The 20444-nt window shown below is 43.5% G+C and overlaps 1 protein-coding gene across 1 annotated transcript in view; it reads left to right on the top strand.

Annotated features, from left to right (window-relative positions):
* Positions 1–20444, top strand: part of COMP (cartilage oligomeric matrix protein) — a 52400-nt gene that overhangs the window by 26192 nt on the left and 5764 nt on the right. Inside the window, exons 9-15 of the mRNA XM_081958681.1 lie at positions 5049–5156; positions 6422–6581; positions 7594–7712; positions 10515–10567; positions 11798–11991; positions 13541–13719; positions 19684–19732. Of these exons, the coding sequence (XP_081814807.1) occupies positions 5049–5156; positions 6422–6581; positions 7594–7712; positions 10515–10567; positions 11798–11991; positions 13541–13719; positions 19684–19732 (862 nt within the window). The remainder of the gene's footprint in view (positions 1–5048; positions 5157–6421; positions 6582–7593; positions 7713–10514; positions 10568–11797; positions 11992–13540; positions 13720–19683; positions 19733–20444) is intronic.

Here is a 20444-nt window from a genome sequence, read left to right as displayed (position 1 = left end):
CCAGCCAGAATTCTGGGAGCTGAACTCCACACATCTTCAACATGCCAAGGTTGAGAAACATTGGTTTAACCATGAGTGAAATTCAGCAAGTTCTGTCAGGTTCTGGAGAACCTGTAGCAGAAATTTTGAGTAGTTCGGAGAACCGGCAAATACCATCTCTGGCTGGCCCCAGAGTGGGTTGGGAATGGGGATTTTGTAGTATCCTTTCCCTGGAGTGGGTCGGGAATGGAGATTTTGCAGTATACTGTCCCTGGAGTGGGTTGGGAATGGAGATTTTGCAGTATCCTTCCCCTGGAGTGGAGAGGGAATGGGGATTTTGTAGTATCCTTTCCCTGGAGTGGGGAGGGAATGGGGATTTTGCAGTGTCATTTCCCTAGAGTGGGGAGGGAATGGGGATTTTGCAGTATCCTTTCCCTGGAGTGGGGAGGGAATGGGGATTTTGTAGTATCCTTTCCCTGGAGTGGAGAGGGAATGGAGATTTCGCAGTATCCTTTCCCTGGAGTGGGGAGGGAATGGGGATTTTGTAGTATCCTTTCCCTGGAGTGGGGAGGGAATGGAGATTTCGCAGTATCCTTTCCCTGGAGTGGGGAGGGAATGGGGATTTTGTAGTATCCTTTCCCTGGAGTGGGGAGGGAATGGAGATTTCGCAGTATCCTTTCCCTGGAGTGGGGAGGGAATGGGGATTTTGTAGTATCCTTTCCCTGGAGTGGGGAGGGAATGGGGATTTCGCAGTATCCTTTCCCTGGAGTGGGGAGGGAATGGGGATTTTGTAGTATCCTTTCCCTGGAGTGGGGAGGGAATGGGGATTTTGTAGTATCCTTTCCCTGGAGTGGGGAGGGAATGGGGATTTTGCAGTATCCTTTCCCTGGAGTGGGGAGGGAATGGGGATTTCGCAGTATCCTTTCCCTGGAGTGGGGAGGGAATGGGGATTTTGCAGTATCCTTTCCCTGGAGTGGGGAGGGAATGGAGATTTTGTAGTATCCTTTCCCTGGAGTGGGGAGGGAATGGAGATTTTGCAGTATCCTTTCCCTGGAGTGGGGAGGGATTGGAGATTTTGCAGTATCCTTTCCCTGGAGTGGGGAGGGATTGGAGATTTTGCAGTATCCTTTCCCTGGAGTGGGGAGGGAATGGGGATTTTGCAGTATCCTTTCCCTGGAGTGGGGAGGGAATGGGGATTTTACAGTATCCTTCCCCTGGAGTGGGGAGGGAATGGAGATTTTGTAGTATCCTTTCCCTGGAGTGGGGAGGGAATGGAGATTTTGCAGTATCCTTTCCCTGGAGTGGGGAGGGAATGGAGATTTTGCAGTATCCTTTCCCTGGAGTGGGGAGGGATTGGAGATTTTGCAGTATCCTTTCCCTGGAGTGGGGAGGGAATGGAGATTTTGCAGTATCCTTTCCCTGGAGTGGGGAGGGAATGGGGATTTTGCAATACTTGTAGCTGTCCCGCCCACCAGGCCCTGCCCACTGAACCAGTAGTAAAAAAAAAATGAATTTCAGTACTGGGTTTTACCTATCTAAAAGAAGAGTTAGTGGGAGCATGAAAGCTGCCTTCCAGTACTTGAGAGTCTGTCACAAAGAAGAGAGAATTGATTTATTCTCCAAAGGGCCAGAGGACAGGACAAGAAGTGATGGGTGGAGGCTTGCTAAAGAGAAATCTAACCTAGGAGGAGAAATTTTCTGACAGTGAGAGCAATTAATCAATGGCTTGCTTCTAGAGTTCTGGGTGATCCATCACTCAGGAGCTTTTCAAAAACAGAGCGGACAATCATTTGACCAGGATTGGTATAAGGTCTTCTGACATGAGCAAGGAGTTGGACTAGAAGACCTCCGAGCTCCCTTCCAGCCCTATGATTCTAGCAGTAAAGCCCCCTCCAAGGCAGGGGAGTAAGAGGCAGGGAGATTAGTTTGGGGGACCCCTATTTCATTAGTGTGGTTTTTGATATTTTGAGATGGGGCGGAAAAATCATATCTGATATTATGGAGAGGAAACACAGACATAGAAGCACCACCTTAAAATTTGCCGCAGTGGCGCAGTGGTTAGAGTGCAGTACTGCAGGCTACTTCTGCTGACTGCCGGCTGCCTGCAACTTAGCAGTTCGAATCTCGCCAGGCTCAAGGTTGACTCAGCCTTCCGTCCTTCCGAGGTGGCTAAAATGAGGACCCAGATTGTTGGGGGTTAATAGGCTGACTCTGTAAAGCTCTTAGAGAGGGCTGTAAAGCACTGTGAAGCGGTATATAAGTCTAAGTGCTTCTGCTATTTGTTCTGTATTGGTAGCTCTGACTTACAACCACAATTGTGACCAGAATTTCCATTGCTAAGCAAACCGGTTGTTCAATAAGTCATGCTCAATTTCTTTTTTATCATGGTTTTTAAGCGAACCACTGCAATTCTTAAGCGAATCACATGAGAATTAAGTAAATCTGGTTTCCCCCATGGACTTTACTTGTTGGATGCCTGCTAGGAAGGTCACAAATGTTGATCACATGACCCTGGGATCCTGGGATTATTGTAAATACCGGCTGGTTGCCAAAAACTTGAAATTTTATCCTGTGAATTTGGGGGATGATGCAATGGTTGTAAGTGTGAGGACTGATTATAAGTCATTTTTTTCAGTGCTGTTGTAATTCTGATGGTTGCTAAATGGATGGTTGTAAGTTACAACTAACTGTATGCATTAATGATCCAATTCCAACAACAAGGCAATTTTATGCAGTCCTTATATACAATAATAATACAAAAGTAGAGTTGGAAGGGACCTTGGAGGTCTTCTAGTCCAACCCCCTGCCTAGGCAGGAAACCCTATACCGTTTCAGACAAATGATCTTAAAGACTTCCAGTGTTGGAGCATTCACAACTTCTAGAGGCAACTTCTGTTCCACTGATTAATTGTTCTAACTGTCAGGAAGTTTCTCCTCAGTTCTAAGTTGCTTCTCTCCTTGATTAGTTTCCACCCATTGCTTCTTGTTCTACCCTCAGGTGCCTTGGAGAATAGTTTTACTCCCTCTTCTTTGTGGCAATGTCTGAGATATTGGAACAATGCTATCATGTCTCCCCTAGTCTCCCCTTCTTCAAACATCCTTAGAGGAATTCTTTGTGCACAAAACAAAATGATTTATTGTGATTAAATTCATGTAAACACCCCTGGAAATTAATTTCACATGGCTTAAGCAATCCTCTGCTGGTTTTACCAAGACAGAACATCCAAATCCCCATCCTGGAGGTCATGTAAATAAAATGGCCTTGTCTTTGGCTTCTTTAATTTTTTTACATGAAAAATTTACTGGCTGTAATTAATTCCGCCAACACCTCTAACCTCAGCAATAACATCTGAAGCAAATAAACCAAATGACAAATGTTGAACAAACTGCCAAGAAAATATTCTGAGGTAAATGAACCTCATTTTTAATTCTGCGCAGGCCTTTCAAATGGTTTTTTTTTGGGGGGGGGAGCGGAGTTAATTCAAAATAATAAAACACCAAGAGGCCCAGTTTACTCTTACCACTCCCCACCATAGATGTAAACACCGTTTTAAAACTGAAATTGTCTTGGGATAGAACTGTTCACAAATAAACAGGTTGCAGTTATAACTATGACCCAACCATTTCCGTGTAATTAAGGCATCCCAATATTTATTAGCTTTTAAGTGGGGTCAGAAGAAGCCTTGAGGTGAAAACAGAGCTGAGTTGTGAAGTTTGTTATTTCAGCCAGCAAGTAAAGCTGGGATAAACTTCGTGGTTATTTGAAAGTATGGAAAATTAAATCCACCTCTCTCGATTTATACCTGTACAATTGGGACAATGAAAATTTTGCAGGATGTCTTTGCCAATTATATGCACTCAATATACTATACATTTGTTAAAATAAATACGATGAGAAACCCACCATAGGTTTCCTGCCTAGGCAGGGGGTTGGACTAGAAGACCTCTGAGCTCCCTTCCAACTCTGCTATTGTATTGTATTCTCAATAAAGCAGAACAGGATATATAAAGAAGGTTAATCAACAATAGCCATTGAGCTGAATTCAGCTTAATCGCATTTCTCTTAAACCCAAATACGCCAAGAATTCAAGAATTCTTTACAAAACAGTGTTTTTCAAACTTGGCAACTTTAAGATGTGTGGACTTCAAGTCCCAGAATTCCCCAGTCAGCAAAGTCAGGATGGAGGCCATGTCAGTGAGATTAAAGCTCTGTGATCCAGACACACACACACACACACACACACACACACACACACACATACACATCCAAAAAGGGCAAGGCTTTGTCTGCACTGTTTTGCCCGCCATCTTGACTCTTGACAACATCTTACAGATATTCCTAGAAAGGCACTTCTTTGATGTATTTTTGGGATTTGAGTTTTTTTAAAAAAATCAAATTATTGGACTCAGTACACTTCTGAGATCAGACTGGGGTGGTGCAGAAGTCACAGGAATAAATAAATATCTTAATTCAAAAAATAAATCTCTTAATTTTCTTGGCACGCAGACCAGCATAGTTCAAATCTAATAACTGTGCAACTATTTTGCCAAGTAATTGAAAGTCAGCTTCAGGGAAATTGTATCTTGCGTTGATGGCAAGTGCTCTTAGACTAAGAGGAAATCTTTCCCAAAAAGTTTGGTCTAGTACAGGGGTGTCCAAACTTGGGAACTTTAAGACTTGTGGACTTCAACTCCCAGAATTCCCCAGCCAGCATAGTCTTAAAGTTCCCAAGTTTGGACACCCCTGGTCTAGCAGTTAGCAGTTAAGGCAACAGGCTAGAATTCAGGAGACTGTGAGTTCTAGTCCCGTTTTAGGCATGAAAATTGGCTGGATGCCTTTGGGCCAATCGTCGGGAGACTGTGAGTTCTAGTCCTGCTTTAGGTATGAAAGCTGGCTGTGTGACTTTGAGGCCACTCAGCCCAACCCACCTCACAGGGTTGTTGTGGGGAAAATAAGAGGAGAAACAGTATTGAGTTTGTTCGATGTCTTGACTTAGTTATAATAAAAAAATAAAAGTGGGATATAAATTTTTTGTTTTAAGTGACATTTCCGCTTTTTGGTCCTTCAGGATAACTGTGTGACGGTTCCCAACTCCGGCCAAGAAGATGCTGACAGGGATGGGATTGGTGATGCGTGTGACGATGACGCTGATGGGGACGGGATAAAAAACTCAGAGGTTAGAACTCCTCCTGACAGTGACCTTCAGCCCGTTTTTTTCCTATATTTCCTAAGACCCAAGAATCCTTATTCTGATTTCAAAGTGATCCATTTAGCAGGGGTGTCCAATCTTGGCAACTTTAAGGCTTGTGTGTTGAATTTATGTTTTACCGATAAAGAAATAAAGGTAGACTAGTATAGACCTTGAACGATGGTGCTGGAGAAGACTCCTGCGAGTCCCTTGGACAGCAAGGTGATCAAACCGGTCAGTCCTAGAGGACACCAACCCTGATTGCTCTTTAGAAGGCCAGATCCTGAAGAGGAAACTCAAATCCTTTGGCCACCTAATGAGAAGAAAGGACTCATTGGAGAAGAGCCTAATGCTGGGAAAGATGGAGGGCAAAAGAAGAAGAAGGGGATGACAGAGAATGAGGTGGCTGGATGGAGTCACCGAAGCAGTAGGCCTGAGCTTAAATGGACTCCAGAGGATGGTAGAGGACAGGAAGGCCTGGAGGAGCGTTTTCCATGGGATTGTAATGGGTCGGACACGACTTTGCAACTAACAAGTATAGATCTATTTCAAGCTATTTAGCTCTCATCAACTAGCCATATCCTTCTGGGATTTGACCCCGGGCTACTTAAATATTAGGTAGATATATTAACCTCTAGGCCACTGGCTCTCTTCCGTTTGTCAGCTATACCAGGGGAAACATTTTTTGTCAGGGCAACATGGTCTACCCAATTATGGGACGGAGCATACTGCTTCCGTTTTCGCCTTTTAGCCCCAATACAGGAGTCGTCACAGGCAGTCATTTTCGCGACAAACTATATTTGTGTTTGTCGCGAAAGCGACTGCCTGTGAAGGCTCCCGGATTGCGGCTGAAAGACGAAAATGGAAGCAGTATGCTCCATCCCATAATTGGGTAGACCAGGTTGCCTTGACAAAAAACATTTCTTGTACACTTCAACTTCCAGCATGGCTGGCTGGAGAATTCTGGGAGTTGACGTCCACAGGCCTTAAAGTTGCCAAAATTGTACACCCCTGCATTATAGCTTGTATGATACCTCAAGAGAACACCAACAGTTTGGGAACATGATGTTCAGTAACTCAGCAGGAGATTCCCCCAACTTATCCTGCTTGCCAGCTTTCCTTGAAACATCTCACTATGTTTTGCAAGGAAAAGCCAACATCTCAACAAGGAGGCTTTGTCAGCTACTCCACGTTTTGCAAAGCCAAGCTGGTTTCCCCATTTCTTTCCGACTTACGAATCCTTCCCCCTGCAGGACAACTGTGTGTTTGTGCCCAACGTGGACCAGCAAAACGTGGATCTAGACAACTTTGGGGATGCTTGTGACAACTGCCGGAATATCAAGAACAACAATCAGTGGGACAGCGATGGTGACGGATGGGGAGATCTGTGCGACAACGATATGGATGGAGACAGTGAGTTTGGGCAAGATCACTATTCGGTGAAACCAGTTTGTCTTGCTTTGTTGACGATACGAGGCAGTCCTCGACTTACGACCCTAATTAAGCCCAGCAATTACGGTTGTAAAGTGAGTCACCACTTGGGGGGACCTGATTTTAGGACCCCTTTTTTTGTAGCAGTTGTTAAATGAACGCTTAAAATTAAGCATATCCATTGTTTGTTATGGGGTGCTTTTTTCCTGAAAACCAGAATTAAATTGCCGATTTCCAGAAAATATGTCATAAATCACTGTCACGTGATTGGTGAATATGGAGCTGTTGCCAGGTACCTGAATGCTGTTATGTTTCTGTGGAGGAGGGGGGTGAAGATTGGAATTTGACAGCCAGGTTATAAGCTTTTGGGAGGGGGGGGGACCATTGAAACTATGAACGATCGCTAAGGGACTAGTCGTAAACCAAAGATTATCCCTACCATTTTTTATACATACTATTTTTGGGTTGCTGTTCTTTAAAAGAAACCTCCCAAATGTATCCGTGCCACATAATCTGGCAAGTGGGATGCTAGGGTCCTCCCAGTGGTGGGATTTGAATAATCTAACAACCGGTTCTCTGCCCTAATGACTGGCTGGGTAGGCATGGCCGGGTAGTCATGTGATTGAGTGGGCGTGGCCAACTCAACGTCACTCATCACACCAGCCGCACCTCCCGGCCACTCGCTTCAAAGGCCTCAACAATTTCCCTCTCTATTTATTTATTACTATTGAACATCCAAAATACCCCGAAAAACACCCCGAAAATACAGTTTTGGGCGGGGCCAGCCACTGATGACATTAGCCAAACTGGGTAGAAATTTAACAACCGGTTCACTTGAACCAATCCGAACCGGCTGAATGCCACCAAAAAATTCCCAGCCTTTTCACAACTGAGGCTTAAGAGCAGAGACCTCGATGCTACTCTCTGGGCCCCAGCAACTCCCCACATTCTTTGCTTCTTATGGTTGCTGTTTCATTCACTCCCTCTTCTCCAGAAATTAAAAACGTTCTGGATAACTGTCCGAGGATCCCAAATGCTGACCAGAAGGACACTGATGGGGATGGAGTTGGAGACGTCTGTGACAGCTGCCCCTTCATCAGTAACCCAGATCAGGTGAGACATTGATTTGCCTTCATACAATATGTTAATTTAGTCACTTAATGATCTAAAAGGCTGCCCTTGCTAAGGAGAATAGCAGCAGCATTTATATATTGTCCCATAGCGCTTTACAGCACTCTCTGGGAGGTTTACAATATTTGCATTTATTGTGCACAGTAAACAGTGTTAGAAAAGGATAAAATTCTGTGAGCTGTTTATATTGCTCTCTTTAGAGCAGGGGTGTCAAACTCGATTTCATTGAGGGTCGCATCAGGGTTGTGTTTGACCTTGGGGAGCCAGGGTGGGCATGGCCAGCTAGACATCACTCGTATTGGGGGTGCATGTGGTGGCCAAGTACTAAGGCAGTACTTCCTTCAGACTCTCCCTCACCCTCATTATAATCTCTCTCCTTCCTTCCTTCCTTCCTTCCTTCCTTCCTTCCTTCCTTCCTTCCTTCCTTCCTTCCTCCCCTTCTCTCTTCCTTCTTTCTTTTTCCTTCCCCTCTTTCCTTCTTTTTCCTTTCTTGCTCTCTTCCCATCTTCCCATCTTTTTCTTTCCTTTTTTTCCTTTCTCCTTTCCTGTCCCTTCTTGGGTGCTCAAATGCAAAAGGGGAAACATTCCTTCTTTTGTTTTTAGTTTGATAGCCCTCTGTCAGTGAAAAGTGAAAGACTGAGCTGCAGTGCTTCTGCCAGCCAAAACAGAGCCCAAGAGGGCCGTATGCCATCCTCCCAAGCTCCGTTTTCCCTGCCAGAGGCACCTCAGGCCAGTCCTTCACTGTTTCCAGGGCGACCTCACAGGACAGATCTAAGCACCCAAATGGGCTGGATCCAGCCCACAGGCCTTGAGTTTTACAGTCCTGCTTTAGCGACACCGATCCTGGTCTCCAAATACTACCTGCTTTAGCTCTGCTCTGGATTATTTGTTAAGTTAGCCCATTTACAAGTAGTCCTTGATTTATGACTATAATTGAGCCCAAAATCTCTGTTGCCAAGTGAGACACTTGTTAGTTTTACCCCATTTTAAGGAGTTTCTCGCCACAATTATTAAATGAATCATTGCAGTTGTTAAATTGGTTACGCGATTAAGTGAATCTGGCTTCCCTTTTTAATTTCTGAAAACTTTCTCTGAAATAATTTCTTCCCCACTGACTTGCTTGTCAGAAAGTCACCAAAAGTGACCATAAATCTGAGCCAGTTGCCAAGTGTCTGAATTTTGATCCCATAACGACGAGAATTCTGCAATGGTTATAAGTTGAAGAATGGTCACTTTTTTCATCGTTGCTCAGGACACCAAATACAGGTGGTCTTCGCCTTACAATCATTTGTTTAGGGATCACTCAATCCAGAGAGTGAAATGGGGTCTCTGCTCTTAAGTCTCCGTTGTGACAAAGCTAGGAAATTTGGGAAATCACACTTGCCAAATTATATGTATCACGGCATGGATGCGGTTAGCACACTTTACATTTGTTGTAACCTTTGAGTGGTCGGAAAACAAATGGTTGTAAGTCAAAGACCATCGAGCATTAATCATTGTCCAAGATCTTGAACAGACAGCTGGTTTTCCCAAGAAACTTTTGGAACAGAGATACCAGATTTGATGTATGATAAAAAGTTTTGCTGCTCAGCTGTGCCCCCTCCCAAATTAAATCGGAGTTCTTTTAAGAAAAGCTGCAGAAACGTGAATTCTATCATCGTTTCTGGAATTACAGAATGTCCACCTAAAAAAATTGATTCCAAGATCTCTTCTGTCCTTCCAAATCCTTCCAATCAAGCCTTCCCTTGAAGTGTAGAGGGCTGTTTTAATTGGAATTTCATTACTCATAATTTGGGATGGTGCCCTGACTTTTTCATTCTCCTGGGTGACTGAGCCTGGAAAATCCAGCACAGGATAAAATCTTTTGAGTTTTGATTGTGGGAAGCCACCTGCTTCAAATCTTTTTGTAAACAACCACAGTTTAAACAATGCAATAGAAATGTAGGTTTAGAGAGCAAGAGTACGTTTTTGGAACGTGAGACTTCATGGAAAAGATTTTGAAGATAGAAGTGGAAAATATTTTACTCGAAACATTCAAGAATTCTAAGTCTGCATTTGATAAAAGCATCTTAGGGAGGTTTCCAAAGGAAGGTAAATTTAAAAAAAAACACAATTAAAACTGTTACGTTGTTGGTTTGAGTTCCGAGCTTGGCGATTTGGTTGCAAACGTTTCGTCCCTGTTCATTTGTGACCAAATCGCAATCAAATTGTGTGCAACCAAATTGTCAACCTCAGAGCTCAAACCAACAACATAACTATCAACCTGAGCCTGTTGTTGTTAGTTGCGAAGCCGTGTCCGACCCATCGCGACCACATGGACAACATTCCTCCAGGCCTTCCTGTCCTCCACCATCCTCTGGAGTCCATTTAAGCTCATGCCGACTGCTTCATTGACTCCATCCATCCCCCTCATTCTCTGTCGTCCCCTTCTTCTTCTCTTGCCCTCCATCCTTCCCAGCATGAGGCTCTTCTCCAGGGAGTCCTTCCTTCTCATTAGGTGGCCAAAGGATTTGACTTTCCTCTTCAGGATCTGCCCTTCTAAAGAGCAGTCAGGGTTGATCTCCTCTAGGACTGACCGGTTGGATGGCCTTGCAGTCTAAGGGACTCGCAGGAGTCTTCTTCTCCAGCACCAGAGTTCAAAGCCCTCCATTCTTTGGCCCTCAGCCTTCCTTATGGTCCAACTTTCAAAGCCATCCATTGCAACTGGGAAAACCACAGCCAACCCGAGCTATTAATATTCAAAGACATTTCAATTAAAATTGTTTTCTACTTTTCGTTACTTAGAAAGATACTGACCACGATCTTGTTGGAGACCCATGTGACACCAACCAGGACAAGTGAGTTGAAGAATATATGCCTTCATTTCACACGTAGCAAGGTTTGAGTTTCCGTCTGCATCCTTGCAAGAATAATTGCTCTATGAATCCCTTCTAGCTGGGAGACAAGAGTAGTAAACTCACACAGAGATGCTGCGGTTAGACTCTTTTGCCAACACACAGGACAGAAAGCTGATATAAAGACCTTCTGTCTATGGAGATTCTCAGTCATCCAGGTCATGGTTGTCCCAAAGGTGCTTTTTCAAAAGGCAACTGGACTTTGTTTTTAGAATAGAATAACAGAGTTGGAAAAAAAGGAAGCTGTGGCTAAGACACTGAGCCTATCGATCAGAAAGGTCAGTAGTTCGGTGATTCAAATCCCTAGTGCCACGTAACTGAGTGAACTCCTGTTACTTCTCCCAGCTTCTGCCAACCTAGCAGTTCGAAAGTACGTAAAAAATGCAAGTAGAAAAATTAGGAACCACCTTTGGTGGGAAGGTAACAGCGTTGCGTGCACCTTCGGCGTTTAGTCATGCCGGCCACATGACCACAGAGACGTCTTCGGACAGTGCTGGCTCTTCGGCTTTGAAACAGAGATGAGCACCACCCCCTAGAGTCGGGAACGACTAGCACGTATGTGCAAAGGGAACCTTTACCTTTTTAACAGAGTTAGAAGGGACCTTGGAGGTCTTCTAGTCAAATGGTTATCCAATCTCATCTTAAAAACCTCCAGTGTCGGAGCATTCACAACTTTTGGGAAACAAGTCACTCCATGTTGAATTGTTCTGAGAGGACATTTCTTCTTAGATCTAGTTCTTAGTTCTTTTTAAGTTCTGAAGAACTGAAGTAAAGAAGCTTCTTGGACAAGAAGCGAAACATCTTCAAGGAAAAACCAAATCCAGTCATCTTTTGAAAAAGCGCCTTTGGGACAATGAACTTCTCTTTCTCCAAAGAGGTGGAGTAGAAGATCCATGCAGAGAATTGCATTGCTACATCCTGGGCAATGAGACCATTCAGTATTCTCCTAACGTCGAACTCTAGCAAAGCACTAAGCTAAACTGATTGGAGAACTTCATACAGACGTGCCATTGCTTCGTTGATACTGAGACTTGGGAATCTGGAGATAATTCAAATAGGTGTTGGGAGCAATTTAAGGGATAAAGAGCTTGGATAAAGATCTCCCCTTTCCTACCGTTCTCTTATTTCACCCGTCACCCAATTCTAAATTTTCTTTTCTCTCCTTGTTGACAGAGATGGAGACGGGCACCAGGATTCCCGCGACAATTGTCCTTCGGTGCCCAACAGCTCCCAGCTGGACTCTGACCAGGATGGGCTTGGAGATGAGTGCGATGAAGATGATGATAATGATGGCATCCCAGATCACAAGCCGCCAGGGCCTGACAACTGTCGTTTGGTCCCCAATCCTGGCCAGCAGGACACAAACCGTGAGGACAACATGCTTCCTCTCTCAACTTCTTCCTTTATAAGGAAGCACAAACATGGAACAGTTGCCCCTTAGCATCCACAAGGGAGTTAAAATAATAAAATTACATCAAATATATCCTGGATTTGGAAAAAGGCCGTAGTCTATCCCTCTGATCGGTGTAGATGTCAGCGTTCCAAACATCATGCAGAATTAAATCAGAGGCCAAGGCAGAGCTATCCTTCAAGTTCCAATTTAATAAGACAGACATGTTGGCACATCTGTGGAAATCCCAAATCTAAAAGCTTCCTGGGATTCCACCCAGTTGAAAGTTCGTGATCTTATCCCCACGCCCATAAATCCATCACATGGTCCAATCTTCTTCGGCCACGCTGGCATCTCCACCCATCTGGTTCCGGTCAGGTGCAGAGGTGTGGAGGCAAAAGATGACCTTGGGCTTCTAGAAAGCAATGACAACAACATATTCCACAATTCTACTCCTTTCTATTCCCCCTCCCAATTACTACACTAATGAAACAGCATAATGAAATAATAGAGAGTGTGGCAGGCCAAAGATCCTAAAAAGGAATATAACTGCAGGCCTGACAGTAGAATTCACAAGAACAGGGGTCTCCAAGTTTGGCAACTTTTAAGACTTTAAAGTCTTTGGTCACCACAGGACAGAAAGCTGATATAAACTTCAATAAATATATAATATATATTTTGGGAGTTGGAAGTCCACAAGTCTCAAAACTGTCAAATTTGCACTAAAACAGCGTTTCTCAACCTTGGCAATTTTTAAGATCTGTAGACTTCAACTCCTAGAATTTCCCCAGCTAGTTAACTTGAACAAAGGATGTGTGAATACGACTGGAAAAGGTTGTTTTCCTTCTTTCCCAAAGGGCTGTGGTTGAGATCTTGTGGAACAGCAACTTGGACATTAGGGAGAGAAGCTACAGCTACTCCCAGGAAAAGTTAAGGATACGGGAAAGGTTTGTCCAGTGTTTTTCAAACATAGCAGCTTGTAAGAATGTTGGTGGTCGAAGTCTACATGCCTTAAAAGTTGCCAAGTTGGAAAACATTGGGTTAGTCTAGGCTTTGTAAAAACCACAGACTACTTTAACAAATATAGCTGAAGATGTTTGGCAGGTAGAAGCAGGTAGAGAAAGAGATAAAATTAAACAGAGAAAGGAAGAACAGAGGTCTCCAAGGTTGAGAAACACTGCCTGGAGGCATCTCAACTTTTCCAACTGGCTGTTGGAAAAGTAGAGGTGAAGAATTCACCAGTTTAGGCTGACAGATCAAAGATAGGATGCGGTCGCTCAGTGGTTAAGATGCCGAGCTTGTAGATTAGTAGATCGGCAGTTCGAATCCCTAGTGCTGCATTAACAGGGTGAACTCCCATTACTTGTCCCAGCTTCTGCCAACCTAGCAGTTAGAAAGCATGTAAAAATGCAAGTAGAAAAACAAGCCTTTGGTAGGAAGGCTGGTGTGTGATGCTTGTAGGCCTAGTTCTGCCTTTGAACCCAGGGCAACTGTGGGAAGCTGATTCCCCACTCCCTCTTCTGCAGGAGACGGTGTTGGAGATGCTTGTCAGGATGACTTTGATAAGGACCACGTGGTTGACCAGATTGACGTTTGCCCTGAAAATGCTCAGGTGACACTGACTGACTTCCGGGCCTTTCAAACCGTTGTGTTGGATCCTGAAGGAGACGCCCAGATAGACCCCAACTGGATTGTCCTCAACCAGGTTAGCTATCAGCTCTGAGGTTGCTTGGTGATTTCCTGATGTGCTTCTTCTTGTTTTTGGCCCTAATGATGGTTTGCAAGATTGAAAACTCTTCTGGCCCTGAAGAACGGTTGCATTACTCTCAAACATCTATGGTAGGGATGTCCAAACTTGGGAACATTAAGACTCGTGGACTTCAACTCCCAGAATTTCCCAGCCATGATTCCCCAGCCAGCATGGCTGGGGAATTCTGGGAGCTGAAGTCCACGAGTTTTAACGTTACCAAGTTTGGACACCCCTGGTTTATGGAGATTCTCAGTCCTCCAGGCCACGGTTGTCCCAGAGGTGCTTTTTTCAAGAGGCAACTGGACTGACAGGTTTTTGTTTGAAGACGTTTCGCTTCTCATCCAAGAAACTTCTTCAGCTCTGACTGGATGGTGGGGAATGGAAGGATTTATACACCTTGCAGACAGCTGGTCCTTTGCATTTATTATTTTTTTGGCATTCTTTTAAGACTCGCTAAGAGGGACTCGGTGGCTAAGACGCTGAGCTTGTTGATCAGAAAGATCGAGTTTGGCGGTTCAAATCCCTAGTGCCGCGTAACGGAGTGAGCTCCCGTCACTTGTCCCAGCTTCTGCCAATCTAGCAATACAATACAATACAATACAATACAATACAATAGTAGAGTTGGAAGGGACCTTGGAGGTCTTCTAGTCCAACCCCCTGCCTAGGCAGGAAACCCTATACCGTTTCAGACAAATAGCTATCCAACATCTTCTTAAAGACTTCCAGTGTTGGGGCATTCACAACTTCTGGAGGCAAGCTGTTCCACTGATTAATTGTTCTCACTGTCAGGAAATTTCTCCTCAGTTCTAAGTTGCTTCTCTCCTTGATTAGTTTCCACCCATTGCTTCTTGTTCTACCCTCAGGTGCTTTGGAGAATAGTTTGACTCCCTCTTCTTTGTGGCAACCTCTGAGATATTGGAATAATGCTATCATGTCTCCCCTAGTCCTTCTTTCTCTTAAGCTAAACATACCCAGTTCCTGCAACCGTTCTTCATATGTTTTAGTCTCCAGTCCCCTAATCATCTTTGTTGCTCTTCTCTGCACTCTTTCTAGAGTCTCCACATCTTTTTTACATCGTGGCGACCAGAACTGAATGCAGTATTCCAAGTGTGGCCTTACCAAGGCATTATAAAGTGGTATTAACACTTCACGTGATCTTGATTCTATCCCTCTGTTGATGCAGCCTAGAACTGTGTTGGCTTTTTTGGCAGCTGCTGCACACTGCTGGCTCATATTTAAATGGTTGTCCACTAGGACTCCAAGATCCCTTTCACAGTTACTACTACTGAGTAAGGTATCACCTATACTGTACCTGTGCATTCCGTTTTTGTTGCCTAAATGTAGAACCTTACTCTTTTCACCATTGAATTTCATTTTATTAGATAGTGCCCAATGTTCAAGTTTGTCAAGATCCTTCTGTATCTTAAGCCTATCTTCTGGAGTGTTGGCTATTCCTGCCAGCTTGGTATCATCTGCAAATTTGATGAGTTCCCCATTTATTCCCTCATCCAAATCATTGATGAAGATGTTGAAGAGTACTGGGCCTAAAACAGAGCCTTGGGGTACTCCACTGCATACTTCCCTCCATGTAGATGCAGTTCCATTGAGAACTACACGTTGAGTGCGGTTGGTCAGCCAGTTACCAATCCATCTGGTGGTGATGCTGTCTAACCCACATTCTTCTACTTTATCTAGTAGTAGGTTATGGTCTACCTTATCAAAAGCCTTACTGAAGTCCAAGTAAACTATATCAACGGCATTCCTCTGGTCCACTAATTTTGTCACATTATCAAAGAATGCAATAAGATTAGTCTGGCATGATCTGTTTTTGACAAATCCATGTTGGCTTTTGGCTATTACTTTGTTTGCTTCTAGGTGTTCGCAAATTCGTTGCTTGATTATTTTTTCCAGAATCTTTCCTGGTATTGAGGTTAGGCTGATAGGTCTGTAGTTTCCTGGATCTAATTTTTTCCCTTTTTTGAAGATGGGAACCACATCAGCTCTTTTCCAGTCCTCTGGTAGTTCCCCGGTGTTCCAGGATCTCTGAAAGATATAATTCAGTGGTTCTGAGATCTCGTCTGCTAGTTCCTTCAGAACTCTGGGGTGTAATCCATCCGGTCCTGGTGATTTGAACTCATCTAGGGTAGACAGGTGCTCACTTACCATTTTCTTCCCTATTTCAATTTGTGTTCCTAATTTTGTGGTGCTGCTTTTGATAGGTTGGACTGTTTTATCCCTTTGTGTAAAGACAGATGCAAAACATGAGTTAAATAGTTCTGCTTTCTCCCTGTTGCTTGTCACCTTCTTGCCACTTTCTCCTAGCAATGGACCAATTGTTTCCTTAACTTTTTTCTTGTTTTTAACATGTTGGAAGAAGCTTTTTTTGTTAATTTTTACTTTTGTGGCAAGCCTTTCTTCATTGTGAGCCTTAGCTTTCCTCACTTCATCTTTACAGGCTCGGGCTATTTGCTGATATTCTGCCTTAGTTATGTCCCCCTCCTTCCACTTTTTATACTTACTTTTTTTGTCTTTCAGTTTGTCAGATAGTTGTTTATGCAGCCATGCTGGTTTCTTTTGGGAGCTGTTGTTTTTCTTCTTCATTGGTATTGTGTTAGACTGGGCTTTTCTAATCTCATTTTTCAAAATTTCCCAAGCTTCTTGAGTTGTTTTCCCCTCGAGGATTCTCATCCATGGAATTTTTCCCAAGCTCTCTCTAAGTTTATTGAAATTAGCTTTCTTAAAGTCCAAGACTCTAGTTTGACTTTGTTCTACTACTTGTGTTTGGATAATGTTGAATTCCAATATTGCATGGTCACTTGCCCCCAGGGTTCCTATGACTTCAACACCTTCTATCATTTCCTCTCTGTTAGTGAGAATTAAGTCCAGTATGGCTGATCCCCTTGTTTCCTTCTCTACTTTTTGGAAAACAAAGTTGTCTGCTAGGTTTGTTAGGAACCTGTTGGATCTTCCACTTGGTGCAGAGTTTGTTTCCCAGTTGATGTCAGGGTAGTTAAAATCTCCCATTACTATTGTGGTGTGCTTCCTACATACCTTAGTTAGCTGACTAGCAAAAAGTTCATCTTCTTCCTCTGCTTGGTTGGGTGGCCTGTAGTATAGACCTATGGCAATGTCATTTCCCCCACAACCTTTAATATTGACCCAAATGCATTCAAGATAGTTCTCATTATTGTTGTGCTCTATTTCTGTAGAGACATAGTTATTTCTTATATATAGTGCAACTCCACCTCCTCTTTTATTTGGTCTATTTCTTTTAAATAATTTAAATCCTTCTAGCTGTATGTTCCATTTGTCAGTTTCATCCCACCAAGTTTCTGTAATGGCAATAATATCATATCTGCCCTCTTTTACTTGAATTTCTAATTCTCCCTGTTTATTCCTCATGCTCTGTGCATTGGTATATAGACATTTGAGTCCATTTTGATTGACCTTGTGTTTACTGTCTACATAACCTGTATTATGCCTGACTGCCCCTATTTTCTTGCCACTTGTGTGATTCATGCACATGGTATGACAATCACTATTACATGCTTGGTTTTGCTTGACAGCAGGAGTGATAATCTTACGCACACACACATCTATGTTACATGCATTTATAACCCTATGAATTTTAGTTTGCTGGGGACAGAGATGTTCTGTATCTATTAATTCTCTGTCCCCGCTCTTCAGTTTAAATGTTTATCAAGAAAATCTGTGAATTTAATGCCAAGTAACTCAGTTCCTTTCTTGGATGGGTGCAACCCATCTCTTTTGTACAGTTTTTCATTGGACCAGCTACAGGCTTCATGACTAATAAAACCAAAGCCTTCCCTTTTACACCACTCCTTTAGCCAAACATTAAACTCTGCTACACGCTGGCCCTTCCCTTTTTGTTCCTTATATACAGGTAAAACCTCTGAAAAGATAAGCCTACAACCTATACTATTAAGTTCATACCCCAAGTTCTGGAAATCATTCTGCACAGAAAGTACATCTTTCTGGGATAGATCATTAGTGCCAAGATGTATAATAGCATCAACGTCGCAGTCCTTACTTGCATTCTTGACTATCTTAAGAATACGCCTCTTGTCTCTGCTGGCAGTAGCACCTGGCAGACACCTGACCTCTTTTAAAACCTCCGTATCCTCTCCTAAATTAACATCTCTTACGATTGAATCACCAACCAGAAGGTGACTTCTCTTTTTACATACCTTGATCTTCTTCTGCGACTGATGTGTGATACCTGGTTCCCCTTTTCGCCTTTCCGAAGAAAGTTCAAAAGCATGTAAAAATGCAAGTAGAAAAATAGGTACCACCTTTGGTGGGAAGGTAATAGTGTTCCGTGCGCCTTCGGCGTTTAGTCATGCCAGTCACATGACCACGGAGATGTCTTCGGACAGCACTGGCTCTTTGGCTTTGAAACAGAGATGAGGCCCGCCCTCTAGAGTCAGGAATGACTAGCACATATGTGCGAGGGAAACCTTTACCTTTAGACTCACTAAAAGAATGCAAAGGACCAGCTGTCTGCAAGTAGTATAAACCCTTCCATTCCCCACCATCCAGTCAGAGCTGAAGAAGCTTCTTGGATGAGAAGCGAAAGATCTTCAAAGGAAAACCAGAAAGCCCAGTTGCCTCTTCAAAAAAGCACTTTTGGGATTACTCCCAAATGTTCTGATGAAGGGCAAGTCCAATTTTTCTAGTCTTACACACATTGGAGGCTTCTCCCTCCAACAAAGACCTTGTGAGAAGTGGGACCAAGATTTTCACAGCTGTACTTTCCAGCCAGCACAGCCAATGGAGAGGTTGACAAGGGATTATGGGAGTTGTGCCAACTGTATGACTGGGAATTCTGGGAACTGAAGTCTAATTTGTCTGGAACAGCTTCAGTTTGGGAAAGGCTAAGTTTCCGTACTGGGAAATACGTTGATTGGAGGAGTTTTATATCTTGCTCTGGTGTGGGATATCACTTACCTTCTTGGGTGAAGAACGATTCAGGGCTGCTGGGATGAACTCTCGGCTGCAAAGACACAGTTCTGTTCCTCATCCACTTCATGGTGCAGGAGAAAACCAGAGTTTGGTCCAGGGCAACGCCGTTCTCAACAATTTTGGGAGACTTCCTCCTTTTTTCAACTCCCCTACTCTTCCCCAAGTCACCCAAAGTTGGGGAGTAACATAAAAGACTTGTAGCCCCATCCAGCTAAAGCAGTATTTCTCAACCATGGCCACTTTAAGAGGTGTGGACTTCAACTCCCAGAATTCCCCAGCTGGCTGGGGAATTCTGGGAGTTGAAGTCCACACCTCTTAAAGTGGCCATGATTGAGAAACACTGGTCTACAAAAAGACCACAAGTAGTCAGGTGGCTCAGTGGCTAAGACACTGAGCTTGTCGATCAGAAAGGTTGGCAGTTCAAATCCCTAGTGCGGCGTAACAGAGTGAGCTCCCATTACTTGTCCTAGCTTCTGCCAACTTAGCAGTTCGAAAGCAGGTAAAAATGCAAGTAGAAAAGTAGGGACCACCTTTGGTGGGAAGGGAACAACGTTCCATGTGCCTTTGGTGTTCAGTCATGCCGGCCACATGACCATGGAGATGTCTTTGGACAGCGCTGGCTCTTTTGCTTTGAAACGGAGATGAGCACCGCCGTCTAGAGTCGGGAACGACTAGCACATATGTGTGAGGGGAACCTTTACCTTTACCTAGTCAGGTTTAATAGAGAGAGTGTCTTGTTGAGAAACTGCAGGTAACATTCTGTGAATAAAAAGGGTTTTATAACCTCTTCCCAATAGCCACTTTATCGAAGGGTAAAAATCCCATTTTACTATTTGTCATTCTCTGAAAATACCCGCCTGTTCTCAAAATTCCAGGCGGAGGTTGGAGTCTCCAGATCTATGGCAATAAAAAGAAAGACAATTCTTCTTTTTGCAGGGCATGGAAATTGTGCAGACTATGAACAGTGACCCTGGTTTGGCTGTGGGTAAGTTACAGTTTAAGCAATCATGTTAAAGAAAGCAATCTTTAAGTTAAGAAAGCAATCACGTTAAAAAGATTTACAACACAAGGGAGTCCTTGACTTATAGCCACAATTGGGCCCGAAATTTCTGTTGTTAAACAAGACAGCGATTGGATTTTGCCCCATTTTATGACCTTTCTTGCAATAGCTGTTAAGTGAACCATTGTTAAGTTAGTAACAGCTGTTAAGTGAATCTGGCTTCCCCATAGATTTCGCTTGTCATAACCCAGGAAGGAGAATGCAAGGGTAGCATACAGCTAATCCTTGACTTGTTGTTAAGTGAGATGTCAGTTAAGTGAGTTTTGCCCCATTTTACGACCTTTCTTCAGTTGTTAAGTGCATCACTGCAGTGATAGGTTAGCAGCCCAGTTGTTAAATGAATCTGGCTTCCCCATTAACTTTGCTTGTCAGAAAGTCGCAAAAGGGGATCCCACGACCTCAGGACACAACGGTCATAAATACGAACCAATTGCCAAGCGCTTGAATTTTGATGCTACAGTAGTTGTGTGAAAAACGGTCATAAGTCACTTTTTTCAGTGCCGTTGTAACTTTGTTATTTGTTATTTTTATTTTTTATTTTTATTGTTTTAATTAGACGGATAACACACAGACAAAACACTCTTCAATACGTCTTCCAGCTAGCATGTCGATTGGTTACATTTGAGTTCCGTGCATT

This window comes from Natrix helvetica (genome assembly GCF_964273705.1).
Source record: "Natrix helvetica genome assembly, chromosome: 1".
Lineage (NCBI taxonomy): Eukaryota > Metazoa > Chordata > Lepidosauria > Squamata > Natricidae > Natrix > Natrix helvetica.
This window is presented reverse-complemented; position numbering and strand designations above follow the sequence as displayed.